This window comes from Stegostoma tigrinum, chromosome 6 (genome assembly GCF_030684315.1).
Source record: "Stegostoma tigrinum isolate sSteTig4 chromosome 6, sSteTig4.hap1, whole genome shotgun sequence".
In the NCBI taxonomy this organism is placed as follows: domain Eukaryota; kingdom Metazoa; phylum Chordata; class Chondrichthyes; order Orectolobiformes; family Stegostomatidae; genus Stegostoma; species Stegostoma tigrinum.
Window position 1 is genome coordinate 77045836 of NC_081359.1, and position 21340 is coordinate 77067175.

At 40.1% G+C, this 21340-nt stretch overlaps 1 protein-coding gene across 4 annotated transcripts in view; it reads right to left on the reverse strand.

Annotated features, from left to right (window-relative positions):
- Positions 1–21340, reverse strand: part of atp8a2 (ATPase phospholipid transporting 8A2) — a 498882-nt gene that overhangs the window by 294304 nt on the left and 183238 nt on the right. For all 4 annotated transcript variants that reach the window (XM_048533131.2, XM_048533132.2, XM_059646682.1 and 1 more), the window contains 4 exons: positions 14527–14599; positions 5113–5218; positions 2427–2509; positions 2009–2058 (listed from right to left, as the gene is read on the reverse strand). In XM_048533131.2, coding sequence (XP_048389088.1) covers positions 2009–2058; positions 2427–2509; positions 5113–5218; positions 14527–14599 — 312 coding nt within the window. The remainder of the gene's footprint in view (positions 1–2008; positions 2059–2426; positions 2510–5112; positions 5219–14526; positions 14600–21340) is intronic.

Here is a 21340-nt window from a genome sequence, read left to right on the forward strand (position 1 = left end):
TCCAAGATAACAAAGTGTGGGGCTGGATGAACACAGCAGGCCAAGCAGCATCTCAGGAGCACAAAAGCTGACGTTTTGGGCCTAGACCCTTCATCAGAGAGAGGGATGGGGAGAGGGAACTGGAACAAATGGGGAGGGGGGGGGAGGCGGACCGAAGATGGAGAGAAAAGAAGCTAGGTAGAGAGGAGAGTATAGGTGAGGAGGTAGGGAGGGGATAGGTCAGTCCAGGGAGGACGGACAGGTCAAGGAGGCGGGATGAGGTGGTAGGTAGGAAATGGAGGTGCGGCTAGGGGTGGGAGGAAGGGATGGGTCAGAGGAAGAACAGGTTAGGGAAGCAGAGAGAGGCTGGGCTGGTTTTGTGATGCAGTGGGGGGAGGGGAATGGCTGGGCTGGTTTTGGGATGCAGTGGGGGAAGGGGAGATTTTGAAGCTTGTGAAGTCCACATTGATACCATTGGGCTGCAGGGTTCCCAGGCGGAATATGAGTTGCTGTTCTTGCAACCTTCGGGTGGCATCATTGTGGCACTGCAGGAGGCCCATGATGGACATGTCGTCTGAGGAATGGGAGGGGGAGTTAAAATGGTTCGCGACTGGGAGGTGCAGTTGTTTGTTGCGAACCGAGCAGGCCTATACTCTCCTCTCTACCTATCTTCTTTTCTCTCCATCTTCGGTCCGCCTCCCACTCTCTCCCCATTTGTTCCAGTTCCCTCACCCCATTCCCCCTCTCTGAAGAAGGGTCTAGGCCCAAAACGTCAGCTTTTGTGCTCCTGAGATGCTGCTTGGCCTGCTGTGTTCATCCAGCTCCACACTTTGTTATCTTGGATTCTCCAGCAACTGCAGTTCCCATTATCTATGATACAGTCCTGAAATCTATGTAGGTAGCAGCGGACAGAAGCAGCACTGAAACTACAACCTTGTCGCACCACCTTATTTTGTGGTTTGAAGGATCTTTTAGCCACATTGACAGTAACTGACAGTTAGGCAAGAGTGCACTGGCAGGTTGGTGGAGGGGCGGAGTGCTTAATGGGAAGTGGGTACAGCTGTCACTTAAAGGACTTGGGTAGAACTGGGACCACTGAGATGAAAATGAATGCAGTCATGGGCATGAAGGGGAAATCTTGTCAGGTGGTGGCAAGTCAGAGTGATGGGTGTCAGGGATGGTTTAAGTTATGGATGGAGAGGGCAGTGATTGCAGCAGAATGGGAGGGGTTCAGGTGCAAAGTCACTGGGGGTGGGTGTTTAGGTGTAAGGGAGTCAGTGATGAGTTTAGAAATTTATAGCTAGCAATGAGCAGGTTTTAATTCCTTGAATGTCTCTGGGCTAAAAATTAAGGTAAGAAAGTTGAAACTCTCCAAAGTCTCCGACTTGGGGAGGTCTTCAGGTTCTATAAAACAGGTAAATGCCAAAAGGAAATTTCAGCTTCCAGGCAATTCCTTCAGAGTCAGCTATTATCTGCTGCAAGGTTTAACAAGTCACAACAACAATACATGTCAGCAAAGATTATCTTCCAATTGAAAGATCAGGTCTCAGATTTCTTAAAACAACTGGCCATACAGTTGAAAAATGTTAATACTTTTTAAAAAAAGGGACCTTTAAAAGTTACAACAAAATTAGTGCATCTGCTCCAGAGTCACATTTTCTAGTTTCTTAACTAACAATTTAATTCAAATCGCAACAAATATCTTCTGCCTTGGTAATAAAATGTGAGGCTGGATGAACACAGCAGGCCCATCAGTATCTCAGGAGCACAAAAGCTGACGTTTCAGGCCTAGACCCTTCATCAGAGAGGGGGATGGGGTGAGGGTTCTGGAATGGGTTCTTCGGCCTTGGTGCAATTTGTAGATTTCTATCCCTGACCCGGTGCGATCATTATTGCATCCAAAAACCTTGTGCAAAGGCTTTTGGCATACATTACACCACTATCAGGCGTGTTATAAATGCAATTTTTGCCCTATGCAATGACTTCAATGTAACTGCAATGTGATATATTAAATGATAAAAATACTTACCTGGAAAATTCCAGAACATTAAGTAGCTCATAGGTCTGCTCTTCTCCCATCTACCAAAACAGAAGTAAGAGCAAGTTATTTCCATCTGGCTTGCAATTTTAACTTCTCAGGTATATATGGATAGTTCTCAGAAAATAGTAGCAATTCAGCATACAAAACACAGAACAAAACATTTAACATTTCACATAGATAATTCCAGAAAAATAGAAAATACAGTTTCTCAGTTCTCCAACAAATAGAAAGTCTTGAATATATACAAATATCTCAATCCTGGAAATTATGCACCCCAGTAAGTAATTAGGAAACATATGAGCGAATATCCATTCCATCCCTAAATGTTCAATGCAAATGCGACATTAAACTCCAAATGATGTCAGCTATCTGACCTTCATAGAAGACAATTAACATGCTTACTTACAGCTTCTATAATGACAGAATCAGGTGTTCTTCCAGTGAAGACGAATCCAAACTGCTTTGCGGCTTTAACCAATGAGTTTTCATCTGCATTAAAGCACATCTGTCAGCAGTAGTGCGAATAAGCAGGTAGGACTACCAATATGATGAATAATTGAAAAGCAACTACTGAGCCTTCCTCCACATTCACGCACTGATACAATATTGACTGCATTTGACCTTCACCCTTCTCTAGACTTTAATTAGTTTACTGTGGCAATGCTGACCACCAAAACATAAAGTTAAATGTTGCTGCCGTTCTCCAGAGGTTCTGTTTTCTCTTTCAGACAGATGCAAAGGTTCCCATAGCACTCATCTTCATAGTTGGGCCATTTCTTTTTGGAGGCTTTGGCAAATATTGTTAAAGGCCACCAATGGACAAAAAAAAAATCTGTTAACTTATTTCACTGCTGTTCATGGACCTCGCTCTGCCAAAATTGGTTGATGTCTTGCTGAACACAGCCACAACATACGACAGTGCAGAAGTCATTTCATTCACATTTTACTCACTACACTGTGCAACTCACAATCCTTGATTTCTCCAATGTATTCCTATTGGCCTCCAACTTATACCAACTCTTGATTGGTTTGAAATGTTGAATCATCCAAAATAAACACAAAGAACTTAGGAAACTGGAAATCCTAAACAAAAACAGAGGATATTGGAGAAACAAAGTACATCCGGCAGCATCTGTTGGGAGAAAAATAGTTAACATTTCAGGTCCAGTGACCCTTCATAACAACCCAAAATTAAACTCGAAACATTAACTTTTCTTTGAACAGATGCTGCCAGACCTGTTGAGTTTCTCATTTTCCACATTTTCTGCCTTCTCTCCTTCTCTCCTAACTCAAAACTATTGCTCCAAATCAACTTTTCCCCCAAAGCACTCGAGGTTATTTTCAATAATGAAGACATATTAAACAATTAGTTCTATTTACACTGCATTAACCTCATGAAGTAATGTAAATGATGAATCAGATAATCGAGAAGATAGGTGACACAGACCTCTATTTTGCATTAATCTGTGGCTCAAAATGACAGTATCATCGGTATTGAATAAATCTAGTATCGCCTTAACACCAACCTTATTTTTCTGTACCATTTCATGTTTACATTGTATTCATTTTACATTATTTATCCCACTTTTACCGGTCCATACCTACCACATTCAGCTCGCTCTGCAATGGTAACAAATAAGACTTCCAAAATATTACATCTTAGGAAGACACACACATTATGTGACAAACAATGGAAATTATCTAACGCAGTAATTGCATGGCTGTGTTATAAACCAAAAGTACATAGAAAAATGAGAGGAAATACTGTAAACATGACAGACAAGGAGAAAAGCATACTTTAGTGTTCCCTTTTTATATCCCACCATACTGTTTGTGTTGAAAAGAAAATAAATTGCAAACAGGAGAACTCGTTTATGGAATTGTTTGTATTACACCCACATCCTTTGGTTTGTAATATAATATTTACCTGAGAAACAGTGTTCTGTAAAATCAATATTCTTGATCATAAATTTTACAAAGTGAACAAATCTAGCTGCCTAACAACTGACTGCCATCTGCCCAAACATGTGCAAATAACATTTGGACAGACAAATATTCTATTTATGACTGAATACCTCAGAGGATAGAGTGGCAACGTGAATACAATTGGAGTGATTTAAGATCATAAGTTACAAATTACTATAAATAACAAAAACATTTTACTTTAAATATGCTAAATATGCAATGGGAACACAAAAATAAAGTTTCTGCATCTGATGGATTAAGAAGTCTTTATCAGCAATTTCTGCCCACAATGTAGCTAATCCCGTTGCTCAATTTGGAGTATAAATAACGAATGCAATAGTTCTGGCATATAAAATAGAGGAATAGCCTGCCATTAATAGCTTACAGCTAAATGATAACAGAGAGGACCAGAACTCAATCGAGCACAACTTAAAACTAATGCTACAGTTATGCAAATAAAACAACACACCTACACAAAATAATAAAATGTGCGGCTGGATGAACACAGCAGGCCCAGCAGCATCTCAGAAGCACAAAAGCTGACGTTTCGGGTCTAGGCCCTCTCTGATGAAGGGTCTAGGCCCGAAACGTCAGCTTTTGTGCTCCTGAGATGCTGCTGGGCCTGCTGTGTTCATCCAGCCTCACATTTCATTATCTTGGATTCTCCAGCATCTGCAGTTCCCATTATCACTCACACCTACACAAAACACCATTGTGAGTTTATCCAATGACTTTGATACTTTTGGGCAACCATGGAACACTGGCCTGAACCTCCCAATTCACCAAATTACCAGAGCGACAAAAGGAACAGAATAAAGAGAATTTTGCTTCTTAATTAGGAAAACATAACTACTGTCAAGTCAAAATCTTTGAGAAGTGTCTGTGTTTTTGTGTGAGACATAAAGAATACAATTGAAGCAAATGATGCACACAGTACAGTTCTGAATTAATATTGTAAAAGGATTACTCTGAAGAAATTCTTCAGGATTTTGTCTGTTTTATATCTTTAAATTACACGGAAGTAAACCAAAGTTATGGAAGGAGATGCTGTTGATGGTTGCAACTATTGATTCCAATTCTACAATCATTATTTCCAGTTTTTCACAATCATATTCCAGTTGTCTCACCTGGTGACGAAGCTTGGTAATTAATGTCATTGCCATCTCTCTCAGGGACAACTGTGTGGCAAATTGCCATCATAACGAGAAACTCCCGGATCTCACCAGATGTTGGCTAAAATAAAGCACACATAATTATTGCAGGTTATTAACTCAGGAATTTTCTATTGATCCTTTTATTGTCTTATATCCTCACATTTATTTACTTGATCACATATATTCAAATTCCATATAGTTTAGAGAATCCACAATGCACATTTATAATACAGCATAATGCAGTTATAGGGCAATGAAGGATCTTCACGAATTCACACTATAGTTCCTCTTTCTTTAGTAGCACAGACAGAAGTAACCGCACTCTCTCACCCTTAATATTGGCTCTGGATAAATTTCCAGTACCCGAGATCCACTGACACTCCCCAAGCTCTTTGCAAAGTAGCACACAATATCAAACCCAAGTACTGAAGAAGACTGCAGTCTCCAAGGTAAATTTTTAAAATGATTTTATTTTGAAGAGGTGACTACAGTAGTGGACAAGGGAATGCCATTGATTATTTGCAATTATATGCCAATATTTGCTGTTTGTTAACATTGAAGCTGTGGAATTGATCAGAAAATAGACTGAATGGAAGGAGACAAAATCAGGTTGTGGCTTGTAGGATCAGATTTTTATGACTGAGTGGGTAGCTTAAGTTGGGAAATTTAATGCTGGAGTGTCGAGCAAAGATCTGCATTGCTGCCTCAATTATTCACTATATTCATAAATGATTGGATAGAAAGGCCATATATCCAAATTTGCCACAACAGAGAGAAGGTATTGTAAGCTGCATAAAATTACAAAGTAATACTGATAGATTAAATCAATGGGCAAAACTGTAGCAAGTCAATTTCAATGCAGACAATATGTGGTCATCCACTTATGACTTAAAAATTATACAATATTTGCTAAATAGTGAAATCGGAAAACAGAGACTCCAAGGACACAGATCAGTAAAAACCGATGAATGGGTACAGCAAATAATCAAAAAAGGCAAATGGAATGTTGGCCATTTTAAGAATTTGACATAGAGGCAAATGTCATGTTTTGGCTATACAAAGCCTTGGTTCTGGGTGTCACATCTTAAGAAGAATAGATTGGCATTGAATGGTGTGAATGATAACTGAACTCCAAAAGTGATTAAACAAACTGGGGTTGTTCCTCCTGATATTCAGAAAATTAAGGGGAGTGGTGTTGGAAATGCCAAGATATTAAGAACAGATAGTTTCCAACAGTTGGGGAATTTCGATTAGGTGACATAGCCTTAAAAGATTAGATTTGGAATAATCTGGAGTGAAATTATTGAATAACAATTCATGCTGGATTAATTCTCAGCTGTGAAATATATCACTATTTCTTTACTACCTCTCAGTCAAAATCCTAGAATTCCCTCCCTAACTTCAGTACAGGTATATCTATGCCAAAAGGGTCACAGGCAGTTAACCAATATCTTCTCAACAGCAAGTAGAAATGGACAATAAATGCTAGCCCAGACAGTGAAGCCCATGTCCCCTTTATGCATTAAAAGAAGGGATGGTTTTTAAATTAATTGTGTAATTCATTTGGATAAGAAAAAAATTGTGTGTGGCAAAGGCAAGCATGTGGAATTAGAGATAATGGGGACTGCAGATGCTGGACAATCCGAGATAACAAAGTGTGAAGCTGGATGAACACAGCAGGCCAAGCAGCATCTTAGGTCACAGCTCTGCCATGATTTTACTGAATGTCAGGAACAGGTATGAGATGGTCTGTGTTGCTATGTTCCCTTTCTCTTTAAGGCAGATTGAAACCTGACTACAGTTATACTGGTGTCTTGAATTCAAAGCAGAAAATGCCAACAACACTAAATTTCACGACCACATGTATAAACACACACAGTTTTTAAGCTTGTTAAGCTACAGATTGTATGCAGAACAGAAACAAGAATTTCAATAGTTCTATCTGCTCCACATTTTCTATTCTGTGCTCATTCTAGATTTACAACAGTAACAATCCTTCCATTTGAGAACAGCTTGGTCACATCAACAAATTCATTTCAACTATTAATCAGAAAAAAGAAAATTTGATCTTAAACACATTCCTTTAACTTCCAGAGGGGTTTGATAGACTTCCATCTTGTTTACATGCAGTTTTGCAAACTGGTGTTCAAAACTCAGTTCAGAAAAAAAAGTGCAAAAATTTTACAGTTTGGTTTGATCAATATTTTTGATTTACTGATTTAAGTTTGAAGATAGCAAGTTATCCAGGAAACTGATTGCACCATGCAATTTAGAAAAATGGAAGTCACACACAACAGGTACAGAACAGTTCAGATGTAATAGCGAAATTATTAACTGAAAAATAGAAGCAAACAAAAACAGCAAGAAAGCTATTAATGTGTGATACATTTAAACAGGGTGAACTTAATCAAAACTGCTAAACACTTCTGTCAAAACCATTGAGATAACACTAAAGTTTGAATTAAATGTTACATCTTCTTGATTACGTCTGTTTTTGCTGGAAGTCCAAAATGAGTTTCAACAGACTCGCAAATTATTTTATTTTTAAAAGGATTGAAGGAGTTTGACAAACCCACTTGCAGTTGTGCCTTGAATGGTGTTTTGCTGACCTATTTTGCATAATCCTTACCATTCTTGAAAACTGAATTTTGGATCATCATGTCAAGTAATGTAGAACAATTCAATGATGAGTGAACCTTGACAGACACTAGAAGTGAAAGGTTGGTTAGAACACCTCCAGGCATGTACTTTTCTAGTTGCAGTTTTACTCCAATTCTTACGGCAAAGCATCAACCCTGCCAATTACTTGTTCCCCATATGTACGTAATCCATTAGGTAGAAACTTCAGAGTTGAGATAGGAGTGTAATTTCTCTGGATTTGAGACTCTGCAACACATAGTACCAGAAAGTAGGATGAAAGTTTGTACTGCTGTGTTTCAGATCACCCAGTCTTCTACGTTTTGTTTGTTTACTTCGTTTATTTTCTCTTTTGCATGACGAACTTTTGTTCTATTGTTAAAGAAATGTTTCAGCTTCATGTAAATATTTTTCAATAACTGATCACCACATTAATCAACTAAACTAAAAAAAACTGTTAAGCCAGGTTTCATTCTGGACCGGTCAGGTTTAATTCTGGACAATGAATGCATTCATTGACCGGTCCAGTAGTATAATCAGCTGACATCGTAACACTCTACTATTACTAAAAGCAATGAACATCTTGCTTTTCCAAATAAGATTATGGATACAGATACCTCTTCAATGCTCCAATCATACTCACCTCCACTACTTCCTCTGGCAGTTTGTTCTGTACACACCTCACCCTCTCTGTGTGAAAAGGTTACACCTCAGGTCCCTTTTAAATCTTTCCCCTATCACCTTAAACTTATATCCTCTAGTTTTGGACTCCCCTAAAGACTACGTCTATTCACCCTATCCTTGCCTCTCATGATTTTAAAAGCCTCTATGACGGTCTGCCATCAATCCCCAAATGCTCTGGGGAAAAAGCCCTAGCCTATTCAGCCTCTCCTTATAATTCAAATCCACCAACCTGCCAGTCCCAGAAACATCCTTGTTCATCTATCCTGCACCGTCTCACGTTAAACAGCATCTTCCCAATAGAAGTGTGGCTAGAATTGTACGCAGTATTCTGAAAGCAGCCTCACCAATGTCCTGGTTTGCTTCAGGAAATGGTCGAGCAGTTTCAAGGTTGAAGAGCTTAGAAAAGGTTGCAGTGGGAGAGAGATTCCCTGAGGTTGGTCCGGAGGGAGGAGGGTAACGTCTTCAGGTTAGGCATCCCTGGAAGAGGCTTTGCAGTGGGGTTAAAATTGTATCAGTGATAATGGGAACTGCAGATGCTGGAGAATCCAAGATAACAAAATGTAGAGCTGGATGAACACAGCAGGCCAAGCAGCATCTCAGGAGCACAAAAGCTGACATTTTGGGTCAGAGAGGGTCTGATGAAGGGTCTAGGCCGGAAACGTCAGCTTTTGTGCTCCTGAGATGCTGCTTGGCCTGCTGTGTTCATCCAGCTCTACACTTTGTTATCTTGGATTTTCCAGCATCTGCAGTTCCCATTATCACCAATGTCCTGTACAGCCATAACATGACATCCCAATTCGTATATTCCATGATCTGACCAATGAAGGCAAACATGCCAAATGGCTTCTTCACCACCCTGTCTACCTGTGATACACTTTCAAGGAACTATGCACCTACACCCCTAGGTCTCTTCATTCAGCAACACCCCTCAGAGCCCTACCATTAACTATATAAGTCCTGCCCTGATTTGCCTCAACAAAATGCAACACGTAACATTTATCTAACATTAAAATCCTCAGCATACTAGCCCATCTGATCAAGGCCCATTGTACTCAGATAACCATCCTCATTGTCCACTACACTGTCTATTTTAGTGTCATATGCAAACTTGCTGACCTTACCTCCTATATTCCCAACCAAACCATTTATACAAATGACAAAAAGCAGTGGATCCAGCACTGATCCTTCTGATCACTGATACCACTGATCACAGGCCTCTAAGTCTGAAAAGCAATCCTTTATCACCACCCTCTGTCTCCTACCTTCAAGTTAATTTTGAATTCAATTTGTTAGCTATCCCTGGATTCCACGTGATCTAACTTTACTAACCAGTCTACCATGTGGAACCTTGTCAAATGCTTTGCTGAAGTCCATTTGAACAAAGTCTACCACTCTACCTTCAATCTTCTTTGAATTTTTCTTGAAGAGGTGACAATCAAGTTAGTGAGACACGATTTCACATGCACAAAGCCATGCTGACTATCCCTCATCAGTCTTTTCATTTTCAAATGCATGTAAATCCTGTTCCTCAGAATCCCCTCTAACAAACTACCCACCACTAATTCAAGGTTCACTGAGCTATCGTTGCCTGGCTTTTCCTTATAGCCTTTCTTGACTAATGTGGTGCCATTATTTAATCTCCACTCTTCCAGCACCTCACCTGTGGCTGTTGATGACAAATATCTCAGCAAGGGACCCAGCAATCTCCTCCCTAGCTTCCCACAAAGATCTGGGAAATGTCTGATCAGGTCCTAGAGATTTATCTTTCCGTTATGTGTTTTAAGATCATCAGCACTTCCTCTTCTGTAATATGGACTCTTTTCAAGACATCACCATTTACTTCCCCAAGTTCCTTACTTACAATTTCCTTCCCCACAGTATATAATGGCATGAAATATTCATTCATTATCTCACCCATCTCTTGTTGTTCCACACATAGAAGGCAATGTTGATCTTTGAGGAGGGCCTTTTCTCTCCCAAGCTAAGACAGATCTTACTGAGAAGAACCTAGGTCTAGGGATGCATCACCTAGGCCATATATGTGTTTATTTAACCTCAGAGATAAGGGTGAAGAAACACTTCCTTTTGACCTGACTTCCCTGCAAAAATATAGCTTTAATTGGCAACTGACCCATGTTCTCAAATATTTCTTACTACCCCAGCCAAGAAAATCTTCACAAGTGCTCTTCCTGCCATAGGTAAATCTTGTAACTTGTTTCTCCAGTTTTTCTTGAAAACTTTGTACCGAAAGCTTGTTAGGCCTTGTAAGACTACTCAGGTGATATCTTTTCCATGCATTTGCAACCGAATGCTGTTTGGTAGCTTTGAGAAAGTTGCTGGCCTTCTAATTTGTTTGTAGCCACCAAGATAACACTGCATACACTGCATTTACACTTCCATTTTTGTACGTCCTAGATACTTGCCATGGCCCTAACACCCTCATCCTGTACATTAAACCAGTTGTTTTCTTTTTCAGTGGGCTTCCCCACTCTACTTATAATAGCCACATTTTTTCACTGATTAGCTCCTTCAGGTAAATATTTTACCTTAAGACCCACTTGTGTCAGTCTTACTTTGATGGCCCCATTTTTATCATAAGAACTAATCTGAACTTCATAAGAAACTGTCAATCTAATGTTCCTTGTTGTGCAACATTTGGTAATTAGAGGTTCTCGTTCTTCTTCAGTACTTTGGTTAACTCCTTTTCAATCTGAAAATTTGTAAACCACATTCAGCAATCCTGAACAGTGCAACTGAACAATCTGGTTTCCATGTCACAAAACTATTACTTTTCCTTTGTTTTGAACACTAATCTTTCCACATCAAATTTTACTTTCCCAAGTGCACACTTCTCTTTTTCTTGCCCAATCTCATAATCTCACAATCTAATTCCCATGAAAGCTCTGAAATAAGCACTATTTTCTGAGATGCAGCAAGTCACTATTATATGTAATTAGGCAAATATAATACAGCTGGCTAAATCAACATATGTAGCTCATACAAAAAAAGTAAAGCATTTTCTTTAAGTGCACCTGAACACCAGCATTACTTTCCTAGTCCTGCATGTATTGTGAAGCTGATAATAAGGAGCAAATATCAACATTTCAAATGAGCTGCGGCCAAATTGTTTCAAATCAAGAATGATAACTGATGTTAACTTTATAAAACACAGCTTCAATTGCGGTGGTTTTTAGTAAATGCATGGAAACACAAAACTGTAACTTTAGCAACAGAATCCGCTACTTATTGCAGAAACACACTTAGATCCAGTCTGTTAAATCTTTCAAACTCAAACTAGTGAGTCTGAGGAAAAACAGATACAATTTCATGCAATGTAATTATGGCACAACAGACTTTTATGTTGAGATAACACGGTGTGAAGCTAGACGAACACAGCAGACCAAACAGCATCACAGGAGCAGGAAAGCGTGACGTTTCGGGTCAGGGCCCTTCTTCAGAAATGGGGGAGGGGAAGGGGATTCTGAACTAAGTAGAGAGACGGGGGAGGCGGATAGAAGATGGATAAAGGAGAGGATAGGGAGAGAGGAGACAGACAGGTCAAAGAGGTGGGGTTAGAGCCAGTGAAGGTGAATGTAGATGGGGAGTTAGGGAGGGAATAGGACAGTCCAGGGAGGACGGACAGGTCAAGAGGGCAGGTTGACGTTAGTGGGTAGGAGATGGGAGTGGGGCTTGAGGTGGGAGGAATAGTTAGGGAGGCGGGGGCTAGCTGGGCTGGTTTTGGCATGTGGTCAGGGGAGGGGAGATTTTGAAGCTTGTGAAGTCCACATTGATACCCTTGGGCTGCAGGGCTCCCAAGCGAAATATGAGATGCTGTTCCTGCATCTACTATCTCTAGAGTATTATGTTACTAGCTTGGGTTTCCACAATCAGCTGCATCATAGTACAGAATCTTTGATCTCTGCTTGTATCCTCTAGCCAAGTGGTAAATTAAACCTGACTGATTTAATAACTTAGCAGGTCTGGCAGCATCTGAGAAGAAAAATCAGAGTGAACGTTTTGGGTCCAGTGACTCTTCCTCAGAATACCATAAACCTCTGAGGAATGGTCACTGGACCCAAAATGTTAACTCTGATTTTTCTTCTCAGATGCTGCCAGACCTGCTGAGCTTTTCCAACAAATTCTGTGTTTGTTCCTAACTTACAACATCTGCAGTACTTTTGGATTTGATTTAATAATCCATCTTTAAATTTCTGTAGATTTTTTCACAATAGTGATAGGATATAATTTACAGTCAATGTTATTCACATCAATGACATGTTTGTTTGTGATAATTTCAGTCAGTCCTTAGACAATGCATATGCTGAACAACTGTAATATTAATATCAAGCATAAAACACTTTACTGTAGCCACTGGATAGCTAGCAAGGCTCAAGCAAGAAATTTAGCATAGATGTTTTTCAGCAATAAAGGAAAATGTTTAAGTGAGTAGTGATCATCACATCAAACTGGAATTAAAAGCAAGCTAACCCTGAAGCACAAATAGCAGTGTGAAAGAGAGTTTGAGGAATGATTCTTAAGCTGCTGGCTACTCTGTAAGGTAGCATTTATAACTGTACTAAAAAATGTATCTATTTTAAAAGACAATGCAAATGTTAACTTGATTATGAGCAGGTTTTTTTTTTAAATTGTAGCCCCACCAACCCATTGCAGCATACTTTCTGATTTCACACTATGCAAATACACACTGCTTTAAGTCAGGTAAATCAGGACGCTAATAATTTTATGGCATAATGAAAACATTTTAACTTCCAGTTGAGAACAATGACGGAGCATGGTGTGCTAATGAAGACTAACATGTTGTGCCATTGAAACACTGTTCCTGCAGCAAACAATGAATTGACTGAGCAAACCTATACATATCCCTATTATACGTTAAGGGTATATAATTTCAAATCAATCTTGTACACCATCTAGTGGTTAATTTGGGAACAATCACGCTAGAGTCTAAGACCAGACACTAATGGCACATCATTAAAAAGGAACACAAATAAAAGTATTTACAAAGATAGGAAAAAAAACACGAAGTAGTCGAAACATCAACTTGAAATGCAAAAAAAAGTATAATACGTATAAAAACATCCATAGGATTGTTGTGAATTCTCAAAAGTATTAAGGTTTCAGATTAAAATTTTTTGAGTACTTGAATTTAAAGGATCTTAGAAAGTAGTTGGATATTTTTTAAAAATGGCAATGCAAAGACCAATGGAATATTTTTGAACTGAACTTTCTTGCTGACCACATGATTCCAACTGGGCTTGTTTTTTGAACTCACCAGGGAAAATATGGGACTGTTTTTATGACTGAGTTTATAGCTATTCTGTTTCAACACTGTTTTGCAGGCTTGGAGCTGTTTTGGATTTTAGGGATAAAGCTTGCTAAAAGTAAGCTTCCTAGCACAGTTCCCGTGTTTCTGGAAAAGAACCCTTATGGTGGCTGTAATGTGGTGCCTGGAGCCCAATTTCACGTGTTCTCACACGAAAACCCTCCGAAGGGTTTGTTAATATTTCCTGAAAGATTGCATCTGCTCAGGACCCTGACTTATCGGCCATCGGACTGTCGATCAACTGAACATTTCAAATCTTCTCCTTTTATGCCTGCAAAAGCAATAATAACTGGCTGAGAAGTCTTTCTCCCCTGAAGTGAAGCTCTGCAGAAAGAAATCCATTTTGTTTCTTTTTACCTAGTGTGAGTTTTCTAACATATGGAAGAATTGGAATTTGACAAAGACAGTGCTATCTCTGATCTTGATTTTAACAAGTGAACAATTTTCTTTTCATCTGCACTGAATGCAATATAAGTCAATGAAGTATTTCAAACTCCAGAAATTCAAAAGTGAAACTCAATGCTGCTCCGCTAAGAAACTTACCGGTCTCTCTGCCCCTGTTAGGGTAATGAATTATTTACCAATCTATTAACAATCAATGCACTTCGAAATTATTTCTCAGATTTATGATAAGGCATCTTACAAACTCAAGTCTTTACCGTATTTATTTTGGAAACAAATTTTCTAAAGCATGAATAACATTATTTGGTTCAAAGACTTACATGCTCACTAAGGATGTTGTCTAACAATGTTGGGTCATCAAATTCCAATGAATCCTTGGAGGAAGCAAAATGTCTGCAAAATGACAAATGGATAAATAAAACCAACTTGCCAAAGAATCTTCTTCTCATATGACAAATATGTTGGGTGGGGAGATGGTGGTGCGAGGGAGAGGCCAATGCCAAGTACACTGTGCCAGAGGTGTTCCCTTTCGGTCCTTTTGCACACCTTTTTCACTTAAAGAAATTTGGGTGAATGATTATGATTTGAATTAGCAATAACATCTATTTTTCTTATAGTTTATTTAAACTCAAGCTTGACAACCCACTTACTACAAAAGCCAAGTACTACAGATGCTGGAAAGCTGAAATTTACATAAACACATGCTGGTATTACTCATCTGATCTGACAGCATATTTAGAGAGAAAAAAAAAGTTCATTCTTCAAGTCAATGCAATCTCATAGAAGATCACAGATTTGAAACAACCTGACCTGCTGCGCATTTCCAGTATTTTTGTGTTTTCAAGGCTTATTTATCGGATTTCTCTCATCTTTTTTCTTCCATTTTTGCTTTCTTTTTGGTTTATTTTTAAGTTCACTTAAATAACAATGGTTTTAGTTCAAAACAATTCATTGAGAAAACTGCAAAAAGCAGCAAACAGCAATCTATTTAATAAGATTGGCCTCTAGAGAGTGTCAACTGTGTTCCCAAGCTTTGTCGTGTCATATGGTGCTTTCATGATAATATTCTTGACACCATTCAGATCAAGACCTCCAACTTTTCTGATGAAGGGTCTATGCCTGAAACGTCAGCTTTTGTCCTCCTAAGATGCTGCTTGGCCTGCTGTGTTCATCCAGCTCCACACTTCATTATCTGAAGACCTCCATCTGACAGTTTTGACATTAGTAATGAAAGAAACATGTGCCTGAAACTTCCTCCCTATTACATTGTGGGTGTACCTTCAGGAGACAGACTGCAGCAGTTGCAGCAGTTTCCCTTCTCATGGGAAGTAAAAGTGGGCAATAAATGCTGCTCTAACCTACTACATTCAAACATTCCTCAAATGAATTTCAACAGTAGCTCCCACAGAGTCATAGAGACGTACAGCATGGAAACAGGCTGGTCCAACTCATCCAAATCGATCAGATATCCTAGATAAATCTAGTCCCATTTGCCAACATTTGGCCTATATCCTTTTGAACCCTTCCTCTTCATATACCCATCCAGAATCCTTTCAAATGTTATAATTGTAACAGCCTCCACCACTTCCTCTGACAGCTCATTCTATACATGCACCACCTATTGCGAGAACATGTTGCCCCTTAGGGCCTTTTTAAATCTTTCCCGTCACACCGTAAACCTATGCCCTCCAGTTTTGGCCTCCCCTACCCAGTGGAAAAGAACACAAGATCATAAGAACTAGGAGCAGTAGGCCATCTGGCTCCTCGAGCCAGCCTTGCCATTCAATAAGATCATGGCTGATCTTTTTGAGACTCAGCTCTGCTTACCTGCCCACTCACCATAACCCTTAATTCCTTCACTGTTCAAAAATGTATCTAGCCTTGCTTTAAACACATTCAACAAGGTAGCTTCAACCACTTCACTGGGCAGGGAATTCCACAGAATCACAACCCTTTGGGTGAACAAGTTCCTCCTGACCTCAATCCTTCATCTTCCCTTTATTTTGAGGCTAGGCCCCCCTAGTCCTAGTTTCACCTGCTAATAGAAACAACCTACCGGCCTCCACCTCATCTTTTCCTTTCATAATCTTATGTTTATGTAAGATCTCCCCTCATTCTTCTGAATTGCAATCAGTATAACCCCGTATGCTCAGTCTCTCCACCTAAACCAACCCTCTCAACTCTGGAATCAGCTGAGTGAATCTCATCTGCACCCCCTCCAGTGCTAGAATATCCCTTTTCAAGTAAGGAGACCAAAACTGCACACAGTACTGCAGGTGTGGCCTCAGCAGGACCCAATACAGCTGCAGCATATTCTCCCTGTTTTTAAACTCCATCCCTCTAGCAATGGCAGACAAAATTCCATTTGCCTTTTTAATTTCCTGCTGCACCTGCAAACCTACTTTTAGGATTCATGCACAAGGACACCCAAGTCGCTCTGCACAGCAGCATGCTGCAATTTCTCACCATTTAAAACATAGTCCATTTTGCTGTTATTCCTACCAAAATGGATGACCTCACACTTATCAACATTGTACTCCATCTGCCAGACCTTTGCCCACTCACTTAGATTATCTACATCCCTCTGCAGACTTTGTGTCTTCTGCACACTTTGCTCTACCACTCACCTTAGTGTCATCTGCAAACTTTGACACACCACACTTAGTCCCCAACTCCAAATCATCGATGTAAATTGTAAATAATTGCAGTCCCAACACGGATACCTGAGGCTCCCCAAGGCATGGCATCAGGGAGAGCAGATAATAATTCTTAATAAACATTGAACTTAAAGCTGGCCAATGATGATAATAATGACAACTTTGGTTGCAATTAAAATCGATCTGGCCCATAAGTGCCCGGCAGGAAGGAAACCTGCGGTCCTCACCTATTTTGGCTCACATGCAAAAGAAAAAAAAAGGGCAAAATATTTCCACTGTCAGAAGGGTGCAGATTAAAGCTGCTTGACAGAAGAATGGGAATAAAGATGAAAAATTTTCATTTAAACGCAAGGTACTGTTTTGGTCTGAAATGCACTGCCTGAAGGGATTGCAGAAGCAGATTCGCTGCTAGTCTTCAAAATTTCAATTAAATAATTGCTTGAGGAAGGAATATAAATAGTACAGAGCTTGTATATCACTGAGAAAAGACATTTTGTCAAAGCTTTCCATCTTGTACTCATCAGGACAGTATGCCAGAACATCAACGCAAAAGGGAACATAACTTGTGTACTGTATGACAGGTGAGTGCTGACTGGTTGACAAAACATGATATAGAGTTTTGAGGAGTGCCTTGAAAGGGGAAGGGAGATTGAGAATGCCTTAATTTTTTGAAATAAAAAGGGAAATATTCACAGGGTGATGGGGCAAGAGCAGGCAAGTTGCACACGTTAAAAAGCTCTTCTGAAGAGCTGGCGCAGCACATAAGGCTGAACGGTCTTCCTTTGCACTGTCAGATTCTTTACACAACCTGCAGTCAGATGTACCTTTCAACAAAAATCTCGAATTAAAAGAATTAATGATGACAGGCATGTGGCTCCAGACCAGTCTTAAGTGCCTTCTCAAATGGCCTAACAGGCATTCAGTAGCATCAACTATTAGGAAGGAAGAAAGCAATGAAACTAGACAACCATTAAGGCATTGAAAATGATGTGCTAACACATCCTTGCTAACATCTGGGGACGAGTGCAAAAATTGGATGAACGGTCTCACAGAGTAGTCAACCAACAGCCTGACATAGCCATACTGTGGCTGGGGTACACCTGGAGCAGGAACTCCAGGCGTCGGTGAGGGGGCAGTGTCAGCGAAGCCGGTCGCAAAGAAGCTCAGTGGGACAGACACGATAGACTCCCAGCCTCGAGGTAATGCCCAGCGTAGACTCCCCGCTTTTCTCACCTTTTTTTTCTTTTTTCTTATTTATACTCAAGATGGCAACAAAATAGTAATTTTGTCCACTTTTTGCTGTGCTCATATACCACTGCTCTAATTCTAATTCACAGAGCTATACCTTCAACACAATATCCCAGGCCATTACCATCCCGATGTATGCCCGGTTTCATCAGCAGAGGTGAAGTTTCAGTGGTATTGCTGCAGAACTCCTCCAAATTGACTCTGCACACCATAGCACCTCTTCGCATCAAGCCAAAGGTGGGCAAGGAAACCTGACTACTACATACCAACCCCCTTCTACCGATGAATCAGTACTCCTCCAATATTAAACACCATTTGGAGGAAGCACTGAGAATGGCAGTATGCCCCTCTATTCTCTAGGTGGGGGACTTGAATCATGGCAGCACTACTATGCACTGAGACGATCGAGTCCAAAAGGATGAAGCTGCTACAGTGGGCCTGCGACTGGTGATATGGTTCTTGTAGCAACAAAGCCCTGTCTTCACATTGAGAATACTCTATTATGTTGTGTGGCACTACCAATGTGTTAAACTAGATCAATCAGTTTCAGACTGGGCAACTAAGAAATGTTGTAGACTATCAGCAGTCGAATTTTACTCCAACATAACTTAACAACCTCATGGACTAACATATCCACCCAGTTTACCTTTACTAACAAACCAGATGATCAACCCTGGTTCAGTGAAGAATGGCATGCCAGGAATAGCATTAGGTATGCCTGAAAAGAGAAATATTAAGCTGCTGAAGCTGCAAAATGAGACAACTTGCATATGAAACAGCATAAGCAGCAAGTGATAGACGGATTGAAGTCATTTCATAACTAATGGATGAGATCTTAGTTCTACAGTCCTACCACATCTCCAATTGGTGATGGAGGAATAGGCTTCACGGACATCCCCATCTTGTACGATAGGGAAGCCCCACAGAAAGCCAAAGATAAAGCTGAAACATTCCAAATCTTCATCCTGAATTGCAAAGTGGCTAATCCATTTTTGCCTCCTCCAGGAGGTTCTCAGCATGACAGATGCCAATTTTTGGCCAAATCACACCCTCCATGTGATATCAAGAAATGGTTGGAGATACTGAATACTTCATAGGCTATGGGGCTTGACAACATTCCAGCAATAGTACTGACATTTTGTGCTCCAGAATATGCCAACCCCTGAGCTAAGCTTTGCCAGTAAATCTAAAACAATGACACTTACCCCACAGTATGGGAAATTATCCAGGTATGTAGCGAAGTCATAGACAATAGGTGCTGGAGTAGGCCATTCGGCCCTTCGAGCCAGCACCACCATTCATTATGATCGTGGCTGATCATCTACAATCAGTATCCTGTTCCTGCCTTATCCCCATAACCCTTGATTCCACTATCTTTAAGAGCTCTATCCATCTCTGTATATGTCCTGTATATGAAAAGTAGGATGAATCCAATTCGAGCAATTACTGCCCCATCAGTCTGCCCTTGATGATCAGCAAAGTGATGCAAGGTGTCATCAACAGCGCTATGAAGCAACACTTGATTAGCAATAACCCACTCACTTAGGATCAGTTTGGGTTCCACCAAAGCCACTCAAAGCATAACCTTATTATCCTCAAGGTACTGTCCTTTGTCTAAGCATTTTCAGTTGCTTCATTCGATGACCTTCCTCCATCGTAATGTCAGAAACGGGGAAGTTCTCTGATTACTGCACAATATACAGCACCATTCGTGACACCATAGATAGTGAAGCAATCCATGTCCAAAAACTGCAATATCCAGACATTAACATCCATGCCAGACAATGATCACCACTCACAAGAGAGAATCTAATCATCGTCCCTTGACATTCAATGGTATCAATATCCAGGAGGTTACCATTGACCAGACACTGAACTGGTCCAGCCACATGAAAAATGTGCCAATAAAAAGCAGATCAGAGGCTAAGAATCCTGCACCAAATAATTCAGCTCCTGCTTCCTCAAAGCCTGTCATCTACAAGGCACAAGTCTGAAGTGTGACGGAATACTCTCCATTTGCTTGGATTAGTGCAGCTCCAATTACATTCAGAAAGCTTGTCACCATCCAGGACATGCAGCCTGTTTGACTGGCACCACATCCACAATCATTCACTTCACTACCATTGCTAAGTGGCATCGGTCTGTATTATCTGTGTGATGCACTGCAGAAATTCATCAAGGCTCCTTAGACTGCACCTTCCCAACTCATGACCACTATCATTTAGAAGTACAAGGGCAGCTGCTATGCAGGAACATGATCTCTAAGTTCCTTTCAAGCCACTCACCATCACAATTTGGAAATAAAGCACCGTGCCTTCAGTGCTGCACAGTCAAAGTCCTGGAATTCTCTCCCTAACAGCACTGTGGGTCTGCCTACATTAAATGGACTGCAGCAATTCATGAAGGCAGCTCATCAACACTTTCTCTGGATGGGCAATAAATGCTAGCACAGCCAGTGATGCTCATATTTCATGAAAGAATAATTGTTTTAAGAAAGCTAAACTAAAGACGGTACCAGATTGAAAGAAAAAGCATAGAACATCATGAAGATGAGTGGTGATGCCAATCGTTGGGAAAATTCTAGAAGCAAAGAAAGAATTACTAAACAGAAATGATGTTGAGAAAAGACGAGGAAGAAAAATAAAAACAGACAGTAAGAACACCAACAAGTCGCCAAAAAGAAAGAAGCTAAAACAAGTTGGTCCCCGAGAGAATGAGACAGAAGAATTGATAAATGAGGACTCGAGAAAGTGATAAATTCTGATCAAGTAATGTGTGTACGTTTTCAGAATAGAAGATATCAAAATAATCGCAGCGAGAGTATATAGCTGGGGAGGAACTGAAACAATCATAAAGGAAAAAGTGTTACGTAAACTTTTGGGACTAGAGGTTGAGAGGTCCCTTGTGCCTGATGCCTTGTATCCCAAAATCTTCAAAGAACTAGCTGCAGAGATACATGGCATGCTCTTAATTTTCCAAAATCCTTCTGAAATAGTTCCAATCAGATTGGAAAACTGGAAATGTAACATCCCTATTCGAGAAAAGAGAGAAACAATAAGCAGGAAATTATATGGTATTTAGTCCAACCTGTCAAGGGGGCAATTTGGGAATTTATTAAAGGAGTGGCAACAGGATTTTAGGGAATTATAATTCATGTCAGGCAGAGTCAAAATGGTGTTATTAGGGGAAAATGTTGTTTGCTGATCATGCTAGATTTCTTTGACAATGT